The sequence below is a fragment of the Leopardus geoffroyi genome, chromosome B4 (genome assembly GCF_018350155.1).
Source record: "Leopardus geoffroyi isolate Oge1 chromosome B4, O.geoffroyi_Oge1_pat1.0, whole genome shotgun sequence".
Taxonomy (NCBI): Eukaryota; Metazoa; Chordata; class Mammalia; order Carnivora; family Felidae; genus Leopardus; species Leopardus geoffroyi.
Genome location: NC_059341.1, coordinates 69,014,190 through 69,037,637, shown reverse-complemented (window position 1 = coordinate 69,037,637; position 23,448 = coordinate 69,014,190). Strand labels below are relative to the sequence as shown.

At 35.1% G+C, this 23,448-nt stretch overlaps 1 protein-coding gene across 4 annotated transcripts in view; it reads right to left on the bottom strand.

Moving 5' to 3' along the window:
• CNTN1 (contactin 1) overlaps nucleotides 1-23,448 on the bottom strand; it is a 365,054-nt gene that overhangs the window by 105,311 nt on the left and 236,295 nt on the right. For all 4 annotated transcript variants that reach the window (XM_045466117.1, XM_045466116.1, XM_045466115.1 and 1 more), the window contains one exon: nucleotides 7,171-7,291. In XM_045466117.1, coding sequence (XP_045322073.1) covers nucleotides 7,171-7,291 — 121 coding nt within the window. The remainder of the gene's footprint in view (nucleotides 1-7,170; nucleotides 7,292-23,448) is intronic.

Sequence of the window (23,448 nt, the reverse complement as noted above, 5' to 3'; positions counted from 1 at the left end):
GGTTTCAGCTCAGGTCAGGATCTCACATTTTGAGATTTTGAGCCCTGTATCAGGCTCTGCACTGACAGCTCAGAGCCTGCTTGGGCCCCTCTCCTGCCCCTCCCCTGCTCGCACTTGCTCCCTCTCTCTCTCAAAATAAATAAACTTTAAAAAAATTATGTGTTTATTTCCCATTTGTATATCATCTTCATTGAAATGTCTGCTCATGTCTTTTGTCATTTGTCACATTGTTGTTTTAGCGTCTTAAGAATTCTTCACATATTCTGTACACAAATCTTCTGTTGGGCATGTAGTTTGCAAATATTTCCTCCCAGTCCGTAGCTTTCTCTTCGTTATCTTCACACTTTCACAAAGCAAAAGGTTTTAATTTTGAAGAAGTCCACATTATCACTTTTTCATCTTATACATTATGCTTTTGGTGTCAAGTCTAAGAACTCTTACCCTACTCCTAGCTGCTGAACATTTTCATCTTCATTATTTTTCCTGAAAGTTCCATAGTTTTACATTTTACATTTAAGTCTATGATTTACTTGGAGTTAATTTTATATAAGGTTTGAAGATTAGGTCAAGGCTCTTTTTTTTTTTTCTTTTTGGTCTATGAATGCCCAATTGTTCCAGCATCATTTATTGGAAAGACTATCTTTCTTCCACTGAAAAACCTTAGCATCTTTGTTAAAAATCATTTGGGCATATTTGTAGGAGTTATTTTTTGTGCCCAGTGATGATGCACCATGTTTCATCAGGCCAATCTTTAATCCAACTTTGCTAGACTCATCCCAGCACTATTAACTCAAAAACTTCTCTAAGAGAGGACTTAGAATTGTGTGTCTTTAATCATAGTGGTAAATCTAATGTACAACCATGTTTGGGTACTCTACCCAGAGGTTTCACAAAGATCTCTCATGAATCTTTGCTGAGGTTGGTGGTGAGGAAGTGGAGGGTATCAGGTGACTCTGTGACACTCTTTTATTAAATTAATTAACAAATATTTGACATTTAGGGAAACTTATAAAAAATAAGAAATGGCTACTTATGTTCTTGCTACTTGGCTTAAGAAATGAAATATTACTTATAAAGATGTAGCTTCCTGTGGGTCCCCTCCCTCTTCGGCCACATCCTCCTCCCCTTCTGTCTCCAACCTCAGAAGTAACCACCCTCCTATATTTTATGATTATCATTTTCATGCATTCTCTATATTTGAGCATATAAAATATGCACATACATATGCATGTATCTACATATATACAGATATGTACATATATATCTACATATATACACATATGCATATATACTCATATATGTCTAATTTGTTATTTTTAACAGACCTGAAGTAAAAGCAACTACCAACTTGATCAGAGGACAAGTTATCATTCTCATTAGTCCTCAAACCCAGACAACAGCAGCATATCCTGAAGTCTGGCTTATTAGCTTAGTTTGCTTACATTTATCCACATACTTACTGGCTTCTTTGTTCACCATGCTTTCTGACATCTCAGAACTTTATTCTGGGATTATTTTCCTTCTTCCTGAATTCTACCCATTAGACATTCCTTTATATATAACACTTTCTTGGAGGATAAACTCTGTTATTGTTTGTCTAAACATAACTTTATTTTTCCTCATTATCAACGATAATTTGTCTGGATATACACTTTTTGGTGGACATTTACTTTTCCTTTAGCACATTGAAGACATAACTCCATGGCTGTTGTTGTATCTACAGCTGAATAACAAATTATCCGAAACCCAGTGGCTTAAAACAGCAATAAACATTACCTCTCATATCTTCCGTGGATTAAGAGCTTTTTAGTGGCATAGCTGGATAGTTCTTGATCAAGATGTTGACCAAGGCTACAGTCATCTGAAAGCTTGCCTGGAGGATCTACTTTCTAGATGGGTTACTGGAATGACTGGGAAATTGATATTGGCTATCAGTAGGAGGTCTTATCTCCTCCTCACATAGGCTTCTCTACAAGATGCTGAAATGTCCTCATGACATGGCTTCCTCGCGATTAAGAGTTCCAAGAACCAAGGGGGAAGAAGTGATGTGATTTATGACAGTGTTCAGCACTGTCACTCCTGTTGGCATATAGAGCAACCCTTAGTGTGAAAGGGATTACAGAAGGGTTGGTATACCAGAAAGCAAAATGAGTGGAGGCCATCTTGAAGTCTGACTCCCCCCAGTTACTTGGTGACTTTTATTGCTGATGCTGATTAGTCTGCAGTCGATGTATTGCTATGCATTTGCAAAAAGGTATTTTTCACTTTTGCTGCACTTACCATTTTCTATCTATTTTTAATGTTCTTGGGTTTTATTTTCATTATTTATTTTTATTGATTGTTCTTGTGTTTCATTGTGATTCTTAAAAACGAGAAACCATATTTCTCACTAATTTCCAAAAATCTGTAGTCATTATCTTTTTGAAAGGTTTTTCTCTCCTACTTCATCTATTAGTTCTTCTGATCATCTGATTTGACAAATACTGTTTTCTCATTAGATCCTTAATATCATCATCTCATTTTCATAATTTGTTTTTGTTTCTCTGTGCTGAAATGTGTTAATTTCCTCAGGTCTACCTCTTAGGTTCCCTGATCCTTTCCTGATCTGTCTCTAATTATTGTTTAACTTATTGATTAATCTATTGTTTTTATTATTTTCAATGACTATATTTATCATTTATAGAAACTGTCCTTGTTTTTCCCCCTCCAAACTGCTAATTTTTATAGTATCTTGTTTCAAACTCATTTTGGCCAGTTCTTTTATTTATTTAAAGATATGGGCAGGATTATTCTCATTCCTATTCCAATGATTAGAATATGTGAAGTACCTTGAACTTAAACACTCTTGTTGTCCATCAATCTAACTCCTGGTTCTCTCTCATTATGGCTTGTTTGTCATTCTTTGCATAATTTTATATTTGAAGGCTCACTATTTAGAGAGGGTATTCTTCTGCCTTTGCCAAGGCTGTGAGGAAGAACATATACTGATTTATCCAAAACTTTGGGTGCTTTTAATGAAAGAGTTTTTAGAACACTGAATGAGCATATTGCCAGTAAAGTAAATAGTTTTGATTTCTTTCAATCAGTGCCACTTGAATTCTATATATAGGGCTTCCAAAACCATACTGCTTGAATAAAGGTTACTTGTGCAAAAATAAGCTCTATTCTGTACAAAGACTAGCAGAAACATATCCATAGTGAAAGGACAGAAGTAGTATAAAAGGCAACTTTGGAAATAAAAAGTGAAAATCACACAGTAAGTATGACCCCATGATTTGAAATTGTTTGCATAACTGGAGGAATGGACAATGTGCGCCACTTTTATGGTCTAATCCTTGAGCATCCATTGGCTCATTTAGTGGGTAAATAAGTTGAAGTACTATAGATTTTTAATTTTCTTAATGTTTATTTTTTGAGACAGAGACAGAAAGAGAGAGAGACAGAGCATGAGCAGGGGAGGGGCAGAGAGAGGGAGAGACACAGAATCTGAAGTAGGCTCTAGGCTCTGAGCTGTCAGCACGGAGCCTGACGTGGGCTCGAACCCATGAGCCGAGCTGCAATATCATGACCTAAGCCGAAGTCGAATGCCTAACCAACTGAGCCACCCAGGTACCCCTGAAGTCCTATTCATTTTTAAACATAAACACTTAGGACTGTTACAATGACTTGTAGCTGATTATTAGACCATCTTCTATAAATTGGTTTTGGTTGACCACATTAGCTATTGTTTTCCTTATTTCTCAATCCCATCATACATTAAACAGATAAAGCGTGGAAGATGAGTTTTCTCTGGGCAAAAGCTCCATGAAATCAGATCCAATGTTACATTTTACTTGGACTGTGTTTTTCCTATATTTAATTTCATTTTATATGTAGAAGCATTCAGATTTAACTAATGCATTGCCTCTATTCTAAACTCAGTTTAAAATAATGATGAAAAATATAAACCAAAAACACCTTTTTCTCCCTCACAGAAATTCCTTTCATCAAACTTTATGAACATACCCACATTCACCCATCCATGGTTACACACACACACACACACACACACACACACACACACATACGGTGTGATAACAATAATTTTCATTTGTATTCATTCCCTTCAAGGTAACATAGGCTAAAAGAAACCACAATGTCTAAGTTATATCTGAATATTTCTACTTTCATTTCAGCCTTCTGATAAGGCATAACAGTTTACGCACTAAACTAGTTTTATTGTCCAAAAAATTTATCAGGGATCATCAGAGAAAATTACTTTCCTCTCTAACCTGCTCACTGCCCCACTCCTAACACTAATTTCAGAATCAGCAGTTTAGATCACTGACATCTGAAAATGAATTAGAATTAGTTCATCTCGAATCTGGCAAATTCTTTTATATATATATATGTGTGTGTGTGTATATATATATATATATATATATATATATATATATATATATACATACATATATATATATATAATGTCTAATATATAACATACTCAATATGTTTTGAGACATATATTCTTGGAAGGTTGAGTTAAAATTGAGTTTTTCAAAAGCAGTTCATAATCTAAATGCGCTACTAGATCTCACTATGTGGAACTTGTTAGTATTTTTTTTTTTATTGGCATGAAGTGAATAATCATCCCTTAGTTTCTCTTTTTAGAGAGTCTTGATCTACAAAAGGGAAAGAAAGAAAAACAGATTAAGCTTCTTGGCCTTTGGGCCAAAAATGGTCTTTTGGGCCACTGCCAGCATTGGAAATCTGATAAAATTATAAATCCACAATATACAATTATAAATGCCATACACACACATGAAATTTTGCATACAATTTCAGGAAGTCAATGGGACCCCTTGAATCCTGTCTATGGACTCCAGATTATGATTTCCTGGACTAGATGAGAAAATAAATTAAATGGATAAATGGACCAATAATAATATTACTTGAGGCATGCTATATTTTCTTATATATTACTCATCGTTACTATAATAAATTTAAAAGAACTGTTTAATTTTATATCCCATGACTTAATATATAAAGCATATTTGAAGGTTTAATTTATATACATTTTGTGGCACAAGCTATGCAAATATTGGCTTTTTAATAGCAAACTTCTCTTGACATAAATTGAATACCTTTTATATTAATAGAAATAAAGTTTGGAGAATGATTATAACTTGCAGACTTTTAACAGTACTAAGCAATACTTTTTATCTGCCTATATGGTTGTTTTTTAATATCCTGCTATAGTTTAGGGGCTTAAAATGTTCTATCATGTTTCTACTGAGTGCACTTCCCAGGTTCTATTGATTTAAAGTATTTTCTCTGGAACTAAAAAGCTTACAGTAAAACCTTTATATTTCCAAACAATACCTGTAATAGCTTCCTTTTATTTGTTTTACCTCTATAAAAAACATACATTATGATGATTATTAATTACCTAAGTATGTGTGGATAATACCATTAATACCCTGATTGCATTTGCCAAACTTCTTCTTCCTTCTAAATACTGGGAATTTACCATACTCTAATCATATAAAAACACTGCTGTACAAGTGTTGTAACATAACCCCTTTTGTAACATTAATGCTAAATCTGTTAATATGCAAGCAATTTCCATTAAATACATACATAAGCTATTGCTAAAAAAGGCTTAACAGCTAGTAGTCTGACTGGAAAATACAGGGAACTAGTCTCTCTCTCTCTCTCTCTCTCTGATAACTCTTGAATGCTAGATGTCCCAGATCATAAAATACTTTTAATGGAAATACAGAATTTAAATGCACTTTCTTCAAGTTAGCATAAGAGATGTATGGAATGAATGTCTAAGTTCATTTGGATATGAACTTCAGCTGGACTTCTATTACTCCATTGGAGAATATGTTAACTGGACTATAAGTCTTCTCAGCATTTCCCCAGTATGACTTGGGGACTCCATATCACCATTGCTCTAGAGGGAAATACGGGAGATGTATGAGGTTGAATGAAACTATAATGATCCAGAAAGGGTATGAAGACAAACCACATATCTCATGTCATTTACTAAATATTTGTTTGATTGTGCAAAAAGTGTCTGAACAAGTGTGCAATAAATATTAGTCAATAAATATTTCTAGTAGATGAAATATGAAAACATAAAAACTTTAACATAAAAAAGAATAAAGTTAAAATGTTAACATGACACTGAGAGAGAAAAAGAGAGCTATGAAAATATGAAATGGAATTCTGCAACTCACTTAAGGATTAATAAAAAATACATATGTGAATTTCACAATCCAGTAGAGAAGATAACTCATATGCACAGATTGCTATAAAATGCATTATAGAAAGTAGTAAATGTTATGAAAGTTTAGAAGAGAAGAGCTTATGTTGGTGACATCAGGAAAGGACTCATTAATTTGGTAATACTTTAGCCTAGCCTTGAAGGATGACTTAAGACTTGGGCAACAAATAATAACTACAGGAAATGGAAGCAATGTTGTGAACCAAGGAACGTAGAATGGTAAGAAATTAAAGCTAAACAGGCTGATGTCAATACATGGACCTTCTTGGTGCTTAGTTAAAAGGAGTGGTCTTTATTCTGTAGGCGGTGAGGGAAGAGCCAATGAATGATGTTTTGAGATGGCCTTACAGCTATACAGCAAAGACCAGTATCAAAGGAGCTGTATTTTCAAAAAGGGCATATTCCAGCACATTCTCAATTATATATAAGAACAAAAACACTGCTCTGAAAGCTGGCAACAAATAGAAACATGATGCATGTATAAATTAACTTCTTATTCTAAGATTACAGTAATAAATACGTAACACTTGAAGTTATAGTAAACAGTATCAGTATGCTTTTTCCATAAAAAATAAAAATGGAAACACTATTCTCAACACACGAAAAGTATTAGCAGAAACTGAGAACTTCTGGTAAATACTGAGTTTAAAAGCACAAACATTTAGTAGGAGGTATGTGGTGTAAGTTTCTAGAAGACATGTAGTTAGTAAAACAAACAAAATCAGTGTTGTTTACTACTTGTCTAGCAAAAATCATTCTTAAGCATGGATGAGGAGCTGTTCTCAAGGACCAAGACTCTAAATATATAAGAATTCATACCAGAGTGACCAGAAGATTATACATAGTTATGCAAGTCAAATACCTTTGGTTTCATAATTTTAAAATGTTGAAACTCTTACCTCGCACAACAAGATCAGCTGAAGCTGAAGAATTGTCCACGATTGTCTGAGCAGTGCACGTGTATCTCCCAGCATGCTTCAGCTGGGCATTTCGGATGAGCAGTTCTCCATTGGAATCCAGCTGTTAGCAAAGACAGCAGTCATTCACGTCAGCATAATCTTCACCAATTTTATGGCATTTAGGATTCAAGAGGTACATTTTCTCCCTAACAAAATGAGTACCGTGAAAAGGTATATCTTTTAGATATGCTAACTCTGTCCTATGTCTTTTAATGACAATTCTGTCTTTACTTAGGTTACTTAAAGTCTGGACTTTGGTATCTCAAGAGATAAATAAAGTGAGTGAATTGTATAAGATCCCTTTTTTTTAACATTTATTTATTGAGAGACAGAGAGATAGAGCATGAGCATGGGAGGGACAGGGAGAGGAGGAGACACAGAATATGAAGTAGGCTCCAGGCTTTGAGCTGTCAGAGCCGGATGCAGGGCTCAAACTCAGAAACCGAGAGATCATGACCTGAGCAGAAGTCGGACACTTCACTTACTGAGCTACCCAGGTGCCCCTGTGAGATCCTTTTAGTCCTAATATCTTTAACGTTCTATTATTTGTATTATCAGAAGGCCATACAGAGATAAAATATCTCATTGATATCTTTAAAAGATAAATGATAAAGTCTAAACCTCTTCATTGTAAATGTCAATGAGGATAACTAAATGGTAGAAGGCTAAGAAGAATTATTAATTTGGTTTTGCAAAGCCAATATAATTGATTAATTTCAAGATGTACTAAGGTTAATTACACAAAGATACTAAAGGTGTGTAGAAACTTTCAAAATGGACTATTCTAATATTTTCCATTTAGGTCAAAACATAAGCTCCATGTAGGCAAAGAATTTTGTTCTGTCACTGCTCTATTCTTAGCATTTGACTGATCAATATATATGTTTTGAAGAAGGCTGAGGGGTGCTTGAGAGATAAGGCACCATCTCAATGCAATTTCTAAAAATAGTTAATATTTATTGAATGCCCACTCTGTACGAGGTGCTGGGCTATGCAAGTATGGAAGTGTGTGTGTGTGTGTGTGTGTGTGTGGGTGGGTGTGTGGGTGGGTGTGCACGCGCGCGGGCGCGCGCATGTGCGTGAGTGAGTGTATAAAATCTCTTTCAATTCTCTTCTGACAACAGTCCTATGAGATAGGTCCTATTCTGTACATTTTATTGAAGATACAAGTGAGACTTAGAGTAGCTAAGTAATTTAACCAAGGTCACTGAGCTTGTTGCATAGTGGGAGCATGCTCATTATCTCCAAACTATTCATTTAGAGAAAAATTTGGAAAACTCAGTTGTTAAGTAGATATTTAATTTTCTCAAGAACCAAATATATTGATTTACTATTCTAATCACAAATATCCAGCTATCTTAAAAGATGAAAAATTGGTGATTAGGTTAATGTCTGAGAAAATAAACGAGGATGATTTTTATATGATATGATAGACCTACACATTTTAAATTTTGGTTTTTTAATGACTGTGGAATGAAGGCTCTACTTCACCATGGGTTTTGCAAATGGCCCTTTCATATGTTAATTTCCTTCTGGTTTTGGAAAGTATTCTGGTTTGCTATACTTGTTTAGTTAATGAGATTAGGAATGCAGGCATACCTTGAAGATATTGCAGGTTTAGTTCCAGACCACCCACCATAGAGAAAGTCAAATGATTTTTTTTTACTTCCCAGTGCATATAAAAGTTATGTTTATACTATATAGTCTATTCAGTGTGTGATGACATTATGTCTAAAAAAGCAATATACATACTTTAATTTAAAAATACATTATTGAAAAAAATGCTAACCATCATATGAGCTGTCAGCAAATCATAATCTTTTGCTGGGGGAGGGTCTTGCCTTACTGATGCTTGCTGACTGATCAGGATGGTGGTTGTTGAAGTTTGGGGTGGCTGTGTCAATTTCTTTTTTTTTTTTTTAATTTTTTAAAATATATATTCTGAGAGGGAGAGATAGAGAGCAGGGGAGGGGCAGAGAGAGAGAGAGACAGAGAAAGATTCCCAAGCAGGCTCCTTACTGTCAGCACAAAGTCCGATATGTGGCTCAAACCTATGAACAATGAAATCATGACCTGAGCTGAAGTTGGATGTTTAACTGACTAAGCCACTCAGGTACCCACAATTTCTTAAAATAAGACAACAGTGAAGCCTGCCCCATAGATTGACTCTTCCTTTCATTAAAGATTTCTCTGTAGCATATGATGTTGTTTGATAGCATTTACCCACAACTCAACTTCTTTCAAAATGGGAGTTCATCCAGTCCCTGCCCATGCTTTATCAACTAAGTTGATTTAATATTCTAAATCCTTTGTTGTCATTTCAACAATTTTCACAGCATCTTCACCAGGAATAGATTCCATCTCAAGAAAACATGTTCTTTGCCCATCCATAAGAAGACACTCCTCATCTGCTCAAGTTTCATTATAAGATTGCAGCAATTCAGTCAAATCCTTAAGCTTCACTTCTAATTCTAGTTCTCTTGCTCTTTCCACAATATCTACAGTTACTTCCTCCACTGAAGTCTTGAACCCCTCAAAGTCATCCATGAGGGTTAGAAACAAATTCTTTCAAAACCCTGTTTGTGTTGATACTTTGGCACCTTTCCATGAATTTCAAATGTTCTTACCGGCATGTAAAACTATGAATCCTTTTCAGAAGTTTTTCAGTTTTCTTTGTCCAGATCCATCAGAGGAATCACTATCTATGGCAGCTATAGCTTTATAAGATGTAGTTCTTAGGTAATAAGACTTGAAATGAAAACACTAATTTTAAAAGATATATGTACCCATATGTTTACTGCAGCATTATTTACAATAGCCATGATATGGAACCAGCCCAAGTGTCCACTGATAGATGAGTGGATAAAGAAGATGTGGTACACACACACACACACACACATGCACACACACACACACACACACACACACACACACACACACACACACCACACACCGGAATATGAGTCACAAAAATGAAGGAAATCTTGTAATTTACTACAATTTGGACATGGACATATTATTCAAAATGAAATAAGTCAGAGAAAGACAAATACCACAGTATTTACTACATATGAAATCTAACAAGAAAACCCAAAATAAATGAACAAACCAACCAAACTCAAATACAGAGAACAATATGGTGGTTGCCAGAAGGGAGGCTGGTGGGGGAATGGGCAAAATAGGTGAAGGGAATTAAGAGGTACAAACTTCCAGTTTTAAAATCACAAGTCATGGAGATGAAAAGTACAGTGTGGAGAATATAGACAATAATTTGTAATGATGTACAGTGACTATGCTTATTGGGGTGAGCACTGAGTAATGTACAGAATGTGTTGAATTACTGTGTTATACGTCTGAAAGTAATAAAACATTGTATGTCAGTTGCACTTTAATTATAACTTGAAAGGAATAATAGACTTGAAAGTTGAAATTGCATATTGATCCATGGACTGCAGAATAGATGTTGTGTTAGCAGGCATGAACACAACATTAACTTTGCTGTACATCTCTATCAAGTCTCTTTGGTGACAAGGTGCACTGTCAATGGGCACTATTATTTTGAAAGAAGTCACTTTTTTATGATCAATAGGTTTCAACAGTGGGCTTAAAATATTCAGTAAATCATATTGTCAACAGATGTGTTGTCATCCAGGCTTTGCTGTTCCATTTATAAAGCAAAGGCAGAGTAGATTTTGCATAACTCTTACCAGCCCTAGGATTCTCAGAATGGTAAATGAGAATTGGCTTCAACTTACAGTCACCAGTTGCGTTAATCCTCCACAAGAAAGTCAGCCAGTCCTTTGAATTTGTGAAGGCAGGCATTGACTTTTCTCTAGCTATGGAAGTCCTAGATGGTATCTTCTAGTATAAGGCTAGATTTGAAAATGTATTGTTTAGTTTTCATTAATGGTCTTAGCTAGACCATCTTGTTACTGCTTCTCCACCAGCACCTGCTGCTTCACCTTGCATTGTTATGTTGTGGGGATGGCTTCTTCCTTCACGCCTCACGAAACAATGTGTGCTAGCGTCAACTTTTCCTCTGCAGCTTCCTCATCTCTCTCAGCCCTCACAGAATTGAATAGAGTCTGGATCTTGCTCTGGATTAGGCTCTGGTTTAAGGGAATGTTTTGGCTGGTTTGATCTTCTATCCAGACCACTAAATCTTTCTCCTTACCAGCAATAAGGCTGTTCTGCTTTCTTATCCTTCATGTGTTCACTGGAGTAGAACTTTTAATTTCCTTCAAAAACTTTTCCTTTGTATTCACAACTTGGTTAATTGTTTGACACAAGAGTCCTAGATTTAGGCCTATCGTGGCTTTCGACATGCCTTCCTCTCTAAGCTTAATGATTTCTAGCATTTGATTGAAAGAGAGATGTTGACCTCGGCTCGGGTTATGATCTCACGATTCGTGAATTCAAGCCTGGCATCAGGTGAGCACGAGCCTCGCTTTGGGTGGGCCCTGCTTCTCTGTCTCTCCCTCCCTCTCTTTCTCTCTCTCTCTCTTCCCTTTGTGAGATTCTCTCTCCCTCTCTCTCTCTGCCCTTCATTCACTTGTGCCCTGTCATATGTGTGTGTATGTGTGTGTGTGTGTGTGTGTGTGTATGCATATATATAAAGTGAGAGATATGAAACTCTTTCTTTTACTCAAATACTTAGTGGGCATTGTAGGGTTATTGGCCTGATTTCAATATTGTTGTATGTCAGGTAATAGGGTAGGCCAACCACAGTCAGAACACACACAACATTTACTAAGTTCACTGTTTCATATAGGTACAATTCATGGCATGCAAAAACAATGACAAGAGTAACATCAAAGATCACTGATCACAGATGACCATAACAAATATAATAATGATGAAAGTTTGAAATATTGTGAGAATTATCAAAATATGACACAGGGACACAAAGGAAGGAAATGCTATTGGAAAAACAGTGCTGACAGACTTGTTCAACATAGGTTGCCACAAACTTTCAATCTTTAAAAACACATTATCTACAAATATCCATGAAGTGCAAAAAAACAAGGTATGCTTGTAATCACTAGTTATAATCTGAGCACATTGGTTCAGTTGGTTATAATGGGATCACTACTATCTCCATATAAAGAACTTGTCAGTGGCAACACACATTGTTCCTTGACAGTAACCAGTCTTAGTAAAAATGAAGATAAAGTTTACACAATTTAATGTCAGTTGGGGGTCTTCTTGTGCCCTGAGGTCTAGATTGACTAAAAATCCAGCTTCCAAGATTTCTGAAAATTCTTAGGGTAGGAGAGTATTTTCCTCCTGCTATATTTTTTAGTTATTTTGGTGCCACCAAGGAACACCATACAAGAAATTTAGCTCTTTCTCTATTTTGTCATACAACCTAGTAACACAAGGTACTCTCTAGTAAGGTGGGTTTACGGAACTGAAGATGGTGGAATTGGTTGTATCCCACAGGGTGGGGCATATCAACATTAAAAATGATCATTCACTACATATTTCTATTCTTAAAAGTCCTGTTGGCCATATTTTTACTGGGAATGTCACAGTGATTTTACCTTTCCCAGTGCCCTGCCATCTTGCTGGCATGCACTCCTGCTCCCGTCTCTTACTTCTCTCTGTTTTCCCCTGGAAACAGAGAATTATTCTTCTTTCTTCATGTTAAACTGCTTAATTCTACGACGGCTGCTTGGATTGAATAATATCTATTCTTTAAAACCTGAATTTCTGTTCTTAGGTTTTTTTCCCCATTTTTTAAAAATCTCTTAATCCTCAATTCATTTTAATCTGGTTCCCACCTCTTCAACTTATTTTACTTGACTTCTAATAGCATTTGAGCTTTCCTACACACTCAATTTCCAATCATCTAGGACAACACACTTTTCAGAAACTTTGAGGGCATTTTCAATCCTCTTCTTCAACTTCCTTATAATTCAATCATAAATTCTTGAATTTATCCATTCCTCCCATTACCACTATCTCTTTCTTTTTCTAAGCTACCCACATCTCTCACTGAACTACTATGACCTATTAGATCACAACCTCCACCGTTATTCTACTCTATTCTCTTCTCTACTTGGTACCCAGAGTGACCTTTTTAAAATGCAAGTGTGATCAAATCACCCCTCTTTGTAATAATACAACTTATTGAAAGCTTTAAAAATGTTCCTCTTCCTGGAATAAAACCTATATGTGTTATAATGACCAATCTGGTGCCATTTTCTAGAGTCTGTCCAATATTGCAGCTTACCTAGTGCCCCCATTTCACTTACTCTGCTCTCCAGGAAAACTTTCCCTTTTTAGGCCCTTAAATGCATCTTGTTCTCTCCCATCTCTGGTTCTTCATAGTGTTTCCTCTCCTGGAATGTGATCCCCCTCATTCACCTAAGTAACACTCTCCACTCACCAATACCACTTCATTTCCTCAAGCAAGACTTTCCATTTTCTCTTGTTATATTTTGTCACAGCACCTTTTACCTTGTGTCATATAATACATCTCAACTGCAATAAAATATTTGTACAACTGTATGATTAAAGTTGGTTTTCCTTGAGGACTATAGGTTTTACGTGAGGAGGAAACATGCCTGTTTTGTTCATCATTGCATCCTTATGTTATATATGTACAAAGATGTCTTCTACTGAGACATGATAATTTTTTGAGGGAGGGACTAGATCGTATTTATTATTATATACAAATTAATTATATCTGACGTATAGGGGAAATTCAACAAATATTACACAAATGAATTAATAAATATTATGTAAAATTTTTATTAAATTCTTTTAGTAATTTTGTATGACTTCTTCAGGTAAGATAATAATATTATAAGATAAAATAACCAAATTAAGAACAACTATTGCTATCCACATACATGAGAGCAAATATATATAATAATATATTTCAAACTAATTTTATTAGGAAATAAAGTTTTAGCACTAACATACAAATTTATAGAAAAAAATGCAGTTAACGTATAAGAATGGAAACCTCTGAGTTTTCCAACCATTTATATGTGTTATAAAGAATCTGGCCTTGTCGGAAGAGAGGTCTGTTATTTTCTCAGCCTCTGGAAGGTAATCTATATCGTCTTTTTCTGTTTGGGTATCTTGGATGATACTGGATAGACTAACAACATGATTTAGAGTGGGTGCTAGAGACACCTGTATACTTTTAGACTTAGGGTCTAACACTGTCTAGTGACTTAGGTAGTGGCTTTGGTCATGTGGTATCAGTCCAATCTTAAGACTGACATTAACCATATGGTCAATCAAACATGCCTACATGGTTAAGCCCCAGTAAAATCTCGGGATACGAAAGCTCAGGTGAGCTACCCTGGTTGGCAATATCTGTGCACACCGCCACACACGTAGACTGATAAAGTAAAGCATCTTGACTCTACAGAGAGAGAACAATGGAAGTTTTGTATTTCGTTTTTTTCCTGGACTCTGCCCTACGCACTTCTTCCATTGGCTGATTTTAATTTGTATTCCTATAACAAACTGACCATAAGTATAATAGCATTCAGGAAGTTCTGTGAGTCCCTTCCAGCAAATCAAAACTGAGGGTGGTTTTGGCAACCCCTGGAACTTGTAGTTCATTTAAGAAGTGAAGATGGTCTTGGAAACTGTACCCTTTGTAATTGGCCTAGTTCCTCATAGTGCCTTACTAAATAGAATTCTTCTGAGAAAGGAGATAAAGAAATACTATGGTATTATTTATAAATACTTTTTAAAAATATTTGAAGTAAGGAGAGAATAAATGTGTGTGTATAGTGAAGGTAGTAATAAATTTTTCTTGAGCTATCATACGGGCCATTATGGCACATTAGCCAAAGTGTATATGTGGTTTACCACTTAGAAATTTCCCAAACCTAAATCAAAAGACCTGCAAAATATAAATGCCCATTCCTTCCTTCCCCTTCCCCCATGAGTAATTTTCTAGTGAGAAAAAATAAAATTATAGTAAAATAATATAATTTAAACACTATATATTTGTAAAGCATACAGCTTCAATGTGCTTTCACATTCCTAACAGCACTGTACTGTAATACTAAATATTCAGTAATGGAAGGATATTAAGTAAAATCTTTTTAAGTTATTATGACATAAGATAATAAGGTATATTTGAGAAAACTAATGTTTGCATAAAAAATAAAAAGCCGTTCTATTATATGCTTTCATTATGTGAACTCACTACCCTGTTTGATTCCTATGTTTAAACGAAAGCTAATCCTGTTGCTAAACTCACACTATTTCAATGAGTCATGTGATTAGATTGGAATTAAAAAAAAAAAAAACACTTCAGAAATATTAAATGTTTTCATTCAACCTCACAATAAAAAATTGAGGGCAGAAAAATAATATAAAAATAAACAAGTTGTGACACCATAATTGCCTTTAGTAAAAAATTTGTATTCTGCATACCTAAATTCTTTTTTTCTTAATAAAATGGCTTTTTCCTCCAGACTCTCAGTTTGAAACATATTGCTGTTTACATATTCAGTTATTTTATTCTCAGAGAAATAATGTGGCATGATTTTTATACTTTTCACGTATAATGAAAACTGCAAACTATTTTATGTCTTAACATTATATTAAATATAAACTATTTTAGAATAAACCCTTTATTTTTTTTTATTTTTTTTTCAACGTTTATTTATTTTTGGGACAGAGAGAGACAGAGCATGAACGGGGGAGGGGCAGAGAGAGAGGGAGCCACAGAATCGGAAACAGGCTCCAGGCTCTGAGCCATCAGCCCAGAGCCTGACGCGGGGCTCGAACTCACAGACCGCGAGATCGTGACCTGGCTGAAGTCGGACGCTTAACCGACTGTGCCACCCAGGCGCCCCTAGAATAAACCCTTTAAAAGTTTTATTTAAAACTATTATAAAAGTTTAATACTAAAGTAACTTAAATGTCAGCGAGTTTTAAACATTAGGACTTAGGTAGGTAATGACAGACTTCTTGTATATTATTACCTTATACTTATAATAATAAGGAATTTTAACATTTATTTTCATTTGCTCTATATTTGGTAAAGGTGTGGCACTGGAATGTCTCAAGAAGGAAAGCAAGGGAAAATATACTATTTCATTTCCAATATAGTTGTGTATGTATAAGAGCTTTCCTGAAGTTTTATAAATGGTAATAGCTCTTTCCATACCTCAAGAGAAGCTGAGGTTCTCTGGTCAGCAGAACGCTTACAAAGCAAGTAAAGATCATGGACCTCAGCACATTCTAGCCACAAATTAGATACGAATGCTCTCTATATTTTCACTAAAAAAACCACAGCTTGGCTGAATTACAAAATGCTTCCCTTCATGTGAGGAGAGTTGAATCACATACTGGAAATTGTGATAGCACAGCTCAGGGATGTTCCAAAGTGTATATGTGGTTTACCACTTAGAAATTTCCCAAATTTAAATCAAAAGACTTCCAAAATATAAATGCCCCTTCCCCCCTTCCCCCTCCCCCGTGAACTAAATCTACAAATTCATCTCTGCAGTATAAATGAATCTGAATTACTAAGATGTAAATTGAATTAATCATCATGAACAAAGAAATAGGTTGTATGGTGCATACAAGGTCTAGATAAAGGCCATATATATATATATATATATATATATATATATATATATATATACACACCAATGAAAATGGCTAAACATCAATGAAAACATCTATTTTCTTCCATTGAAATGCAGAAGGAAGGGGCAGATACAGAAGGTTGAAGGAAAGAATATCCCTTAAAGAGAATGTTCTAGAAACTTAGAAGCAAAAGCTATTAAACATGTTTGATACATGCTATATCTATGAGAGATTAAAGAAATTCTCTTTTTAGTTTTGGCTTGTTAGATTAAAAAAGGCATAACTATAGCAGATGTATCACTGCAACTATAAACTTCAATATCACAATCACCAACACAATTTACAGCCTTAGTTAGGGTTCCATAGGTGTCAGACACTCTTATAAATAAATATTCTATGTGTGCAGACTCACTTGCTCTTCACAGCAACTCTGTGAGACAGATACTATTCTTAGTCACATTTCAGGGAAGAGGACACAATACTACTATAACTAAAGCCACTACTATTGCCAGTAGTGATGGAATAGAATTGCTGCTGATAGAACACTTCTGCTGCTACTAATCCTACTATTAAAACTGCACCTGTTAATTGCATTATTGCTGCTGCCACTGTGGCCACTATTCCTGAACTCCTTGGAATAACTGATCTAATTTATTAAGTGACGTTTAGATGTCTGGCAATATGCTTTACGTATATACATTTACATACCTTTTCTTATGTAGCTTTTATTATACTCAGGGAGATAGTATTTATATTTCCATTTTAAGGACAAGGAATTTGAGATTTTAAGTTGAGGGGCTTGTGGAAGGCTCCACAGTTAACACTCATTACTGGTGTTAAACTGTTTCCAAAATTCTAGTTTATGAATCAGACAATGGGATTTAAGTTCACAGTTTTGCAGGTAAAAATGGGTATCTTCTCATAGCAGAAAGAATACAATGCTATTATTTTACATAATTATTTATTAAGTTCTTAGCTTATTTAAAGGTCCAAACATGAGAAAATAGAAAGAATACTACCATGGTCACCTGTATACCAACGATTTGATTCAATAATTGTAAATTTACCATACTTGCTTTACCTAATTAGTAGCTAGCTAGCTCTGTCTTTCCTTGTCTCTATATATACAACGTGTCCATCTTTTTGAGTATGTGAAAAATGAATAACTGATATTATCGCACTTTCACTCTTCAAAATATTAGATTGAATCTCCAAAAATGGTTATTATCTTACATAATTGCAAAACCATTTTCACATGTAACATAATTAACACCAGTTTCCTAATATTACCTGGTGTAATATTACCTACCTAATATTCAAGTGTTACTACCTAATATTACTAATATTACTACCTAATATTCAAGTGTTATTGTATGCAATGCTTCAGCATTAAGATTTTTAAAAATTTTTTTTCAATGTTTATTTATTTTTGGGACAGAGAGAGACAGAGCATGAACAGGGGAGGGGCAGAGAGAGAGGGAGACACAGAATCGGAAACAGGCTCCAGGCTCTGAGCCATCAGCCCAGAGCCCGATTCAGCATTAAGATTTAATGTGGAAATTTTTTTAAAGGTATGACTTAAAAATATTATGAAAATGAAATAATATTATCATAAAGACTTAAATTAGGGAAGTGGTCTAGGATTATTTCTAAGGTAACCAAGTATTTACAGAGTCAATGTAAATATTGAATATCTTTAAATTTGGTTATTTTGATGGCTAAAGTGTCCAATTTTGATCATTTGGACAATTTTATTTACTTTTTTGTTTTGTTGCTTTTTTTAAACACTTAATATTTTCACTTTTTTTTTTTTTTTTTTTAAGAGACAGCAGGTGAACGAGGGAGAAGGGCAATGGGGAAGAGAGAGAATCTTAAGCAGGCCCCATGCTTAGCACAGAGGTCGATGTGGGACTCGATCCCATGACCCTGGGATCATGACCTGAGCCTAAATCAAGAATCAGAGCTCAACTGGCTAAGCCATCCAAGTGCCCCTACAGTTGAAAGTAGCTTGGATATTAATTTGTATGGTTTCATATCAGTTCCCATTAGCCTTAGGGTTCTTAAGATCTTCAAGGATCACTTGGTAGAAGAAAGGAATCATATGGGAAGTTTTGTGGTACAACAACCTCATCTTCTTGTCTTTTATTTATTGGGCTTCTGATTTAAATTGTCTTTGCAAAAAGGATTCTGCTGCTAAAAACTTGTTGTTGTTGTTGTTGTTGTTGTTATTTTAAAACTTCTGATGTGGACTAACCTCCTTATATAATAGATGAAAAGCCTAAGGCTCAGAGTGACTGTTTTGACCAAGGACATAGAACTCTGTCAAAGGCAAAACCAGAAAAAACACTCCAGATCTTTAGATACTATTATGTTCTTAAAAACAAAATGAAAAAATTAGATAGAATTTTTGGAATATGCCAGCTAATGACAAAATAGTGTACTGCTGGTGTGATATAAATAAAACATCAAAGTCCACAATGTAAAAATTATAAAATTCTTAAGATACCGAAGGGCTACATGTTTATTTCTTCCTCTTTTTATCTAAATACTTATATTTTGCCAGAATAATAACTGCCGTGATGCTTAAGTATGCAAGGAGTTCTACGTAAAACAAAGGGACTTTAACTTTGAATGTATTTCTGGACATTTTCCAAGCCAAGATATTTCTGAAGAACAAAGACTTGTTGCTCTATGTTCTTATTTCCACTTACTTAGCATTGCCATCAACAAATGCTCACTAATGACCAGACTATGGGGTGTTATGCTACAGAATAACCTTAGCTGACATGGTCTCTACACAGGAAGTATAATGTTCTAAAAGAAGCCAGAACATGTATAGACATCTCCCTTTTCATCTCCCTTGACAGTAGTTTCTCAATCTTGGCACTATTGACAATGTGGACCAGATAATTCTCTGTTGTGAGGGAATGTCCTCAGCATTATAGGATGTTTAGCAACACCTGTGCTAAACAGATGCCCATAATACATAGCCCTTCTCCCTCCTCCCCATAGTGGTGACAACCCAAATTGTCTCCACAAACGGCCAAAGTCCCCTGGGGAGGAAAATCGCTCCCAGTTTAAAACCACCACTTCAGGGCTTGCATCATTTTGTGGTGCCTGCTGGTCTTCTGCTCTAAAGCAGTCCTTGCCTGGATGATGGCCCAACCTTCCTTTTCTCCTCAAACCTTTACCCCCCAATTCTGGACAATCATCACCTTCTTGCTGAGCAGTAACAGAGAACCAATAACATTTTTATTGTCATTCCTTCCTCCTCTCTCTCCCTCTCCTCCTCAGCCCCTCTACCTTTGGATATGCAGAAGCAAAATTTCTGTTCAAATTCATAACATATTCTAGTATGGAACACATAGGTCTTAAATTTAAGCACCATGATGTTACATGTTCAGTATAATTAATATTTTCTTTTAAAAGGAAAACCTGAGGATAAGAATTCTGTCCTCCTGTGTTTTGAATGGTGTTGTATATACAAGCAGAACAAATGCACACCCACACACCTGCAAACACGCACTACACCTATCTACCTAAAGGAGATCAGAAAGAATTGCCTACAACTACAAAGACCACCAGAAACCATGTAGCCTTGATTTACAATGTATTGCAAAGTTTGCTAATAGTATAGGGAAAGTGAAGTAATTTGGATAAACCTGAGTGAATGTAAAAAGGTTCATTTAACACAATGATAGAATAAATTGGGAGTTGAACGGCACTGCCTTATAGTGCTTTGAACAATGGGAGGTGGGTATTAACCAGTGGATGAGAATCCGAAGTGGTGAAGGCCACAGTGTCTGCGGTCAGAGCACCTTGGTTTCAAATCCTCCCTGTCACCAACAAGTGGTATGAGGGCTTTGGACAAGTGACTCAACCTTTCTGATCCTCGGTTTCTTCACGTTGAAAGTTAAGAAAAATCACAATAATATATGTTTCCTAGAGGATTGCTATGAAGATCAATGGAGAAACACATGAAAAACATTTAACCCAATGCTGGCCAAACAGGAAGCACTCAATAAATGTTAACCATTCCCTCAGCAAGGAAATAGCTAGAACTTTTTGTTTCAGATTAGGTATCCAATGCAGCAGGAGTGCAAGAATTAAAGTATGAAAAATTGAGACCTGTAAGCTGAAAAAAACTATGCAGCAAAACCCTCTGGAAATTTCAGTGCGGAATGATTGCCCTCTATGCAGAGTATGAATAACTGCTTACAATCTGCCAGAACTTGTGTCAAGTGCTTCGTAGGCATTCTTTCACGGAATCATCCCAAAATACTAGGAAGCACCAGTTTCGCAAACCCAGTGAAGCAACCTGAATCAAGTAAGTGAATTATTAAAAAAATTTTACAGAGATGGAAATCTGAAAGTTTAGAGAGGTTTAATCACTGGCTCAGGGTCACACAATAAGAAGTGACAAAATGAAGCCTAGACCCCAGGACTGGTTGTGGCAGAGCCTCTGAACAATTCAGATGCTATTAATGAATTCAAAACATATACATAATAACTTATTGCCAAATTTCAATTTTAACATTTATTTGTATTAAGAGAAACAGGAAGAAGATATTAGAGTGGCAATACCTAGAATTGGAAAGTTCCAACTCATGCGGTTAACTAAGATAATGGCTCGGACAGGAAGGCGTTGTCAAATATTTGAAAGAAAATGACTCAAAGTAGATGTCAAAACTTATATGGTTATTGAAAAAAAGTAACTTCCGCAGATCAGACACTACCGTGGGAGAGGCATAAAATGGTATGTTAAATAGTTTTTTTTTTTTATTTTTTTGGTGGATAGTTTTAAGTCCTTTCAGGAACAAAAGGGAATATAAATTAAATTGATAAGTGAAATGACTCTGCCTTTTATACTTACTCTAAGGCAGTAAGCAGCTATTTCACTGGAAAATAAAAATAAAAGCCATTTTATAGTTGGGCTTGAAAAATTTATTTATTTGTCACATAACTTTGATAGAATAAAAGAATGCCAGATAAGTTGCTTATAAGCTTATTGCATCCAAGCTTCAATTTTTAAAATTTATGATTCATATATATAATTCTTAATATCCTTCTATGCATAAGTTCAAATGAAACATTTACTGAACCTGATTATATAATAATATAATGCTGAGTGACTCTTTATGGGATGAATGAAAGAATAAATGACATAGCAGGTAAATTAGATATTTAAGTTATTTTTTTCTATAATCAGTATGAAGTGTTTCCACACAGCTTTAAAATTAGTATCTATATATATATACATATTTTTAATAATCAATTCAAAAGAGTTTTGCATGAAGTAGGATCATTAAATGTAATGGCGATGTAATTTTTACTTTTTTTGTGAGTTCACTATAAATTCTTAAAAGAAATGCACCTTGGGGAGCCTGGGTGGTCAGTCTGTTAAGTGACCTACTCTTGATTTCCACTCAGGTCATGATCTTATGGTCCCTGAGATGCAGCCCTGCCTGGGGCTCTGCACTGACAGCACGAAGCATGTTTGGGATTCTCTCCCTCTCTCTCTCTGCACCTCCCCCTCCCTCTCTCAAAATAAAAATAAATAAACTTAAAAAAAGAAATGCACCTCTTGAAAATATACTTTTTTCCTGATAACTATATGAATATAATTGAAAAAATATAAAGTAGAAATTTTTTAATTACCTATAATCGCATATATTAGACCTAAGTATGGGAAAATGTATTTGTTTCATTTCATAAACCTTCAAGTCCCAATTATTCCAGGCTGTGAAATTTGAAAACTTATGCAAGGTTGCCACATTGTGGCCAAATTTGAGAATAGCAAGCTAAAATCAAAGCATCGTCATTGATTTGACATTGAATAAAATTTCTCATTGAAACTAAATTGGAAAATACAAACTTAGTTTCTGGAAGTGGAAACCTTAAATTTTGGTTTACATATTCATTCTTCATTAATTAGGACTTCTGATATTAATTTTTAGCAGTTAAATTTATTAAAACGAATGATGATGATGACATCGGTTTTGATAGCTATGGAAACATTTACATTTGAATTTTAAACTCACAGGGTGCCTCTAATTTATTTTGGATCAGTGCCTGTGTTTATTTTATTCAGTGTTTTATTCACCCTAGTGTCTATCCCTGTTCCTGCTTTTGGTATGTGCCCAGTACAATATTTTAAATGAACAAAAATGATATTCACTGATTAAAATGCTGCCAGAATCAAATAAAATATCAACACATTATTTAAGACCCCCCCCAAAAATGATGTACTGACATATTTGCCCATGCAATTTGAATAATCAACAAACGCAGTCAGCAATGTCCCTTCCTTTGTATTCCCTCACTACGCTTGAGGTAGGAAGGGCCACTCCTTCTGACGTGGTCTGTCAATGCATCCAGCAGCAATTACCAGTCATTAGCATGATCTACCAAGAGGTGGATCAAACACATATGGTGTTTTTACTCAAACTTTGTGTTGTACATTTAGCAGTGAAGTCTGACTTTGAATTTGGCTTTAAAAGAGAAGGAAGATGCAAGGGAAGGTTTTATAGGTCTTAGGTTCAAAAGACAGAATTAAATTTAATAATTTATTTTAAAATAAATTTCTTACCTAGGTTTTTTAAAATTATTTAGAGAACTGAATCGGCCTGTCCATCTAATGTGCTC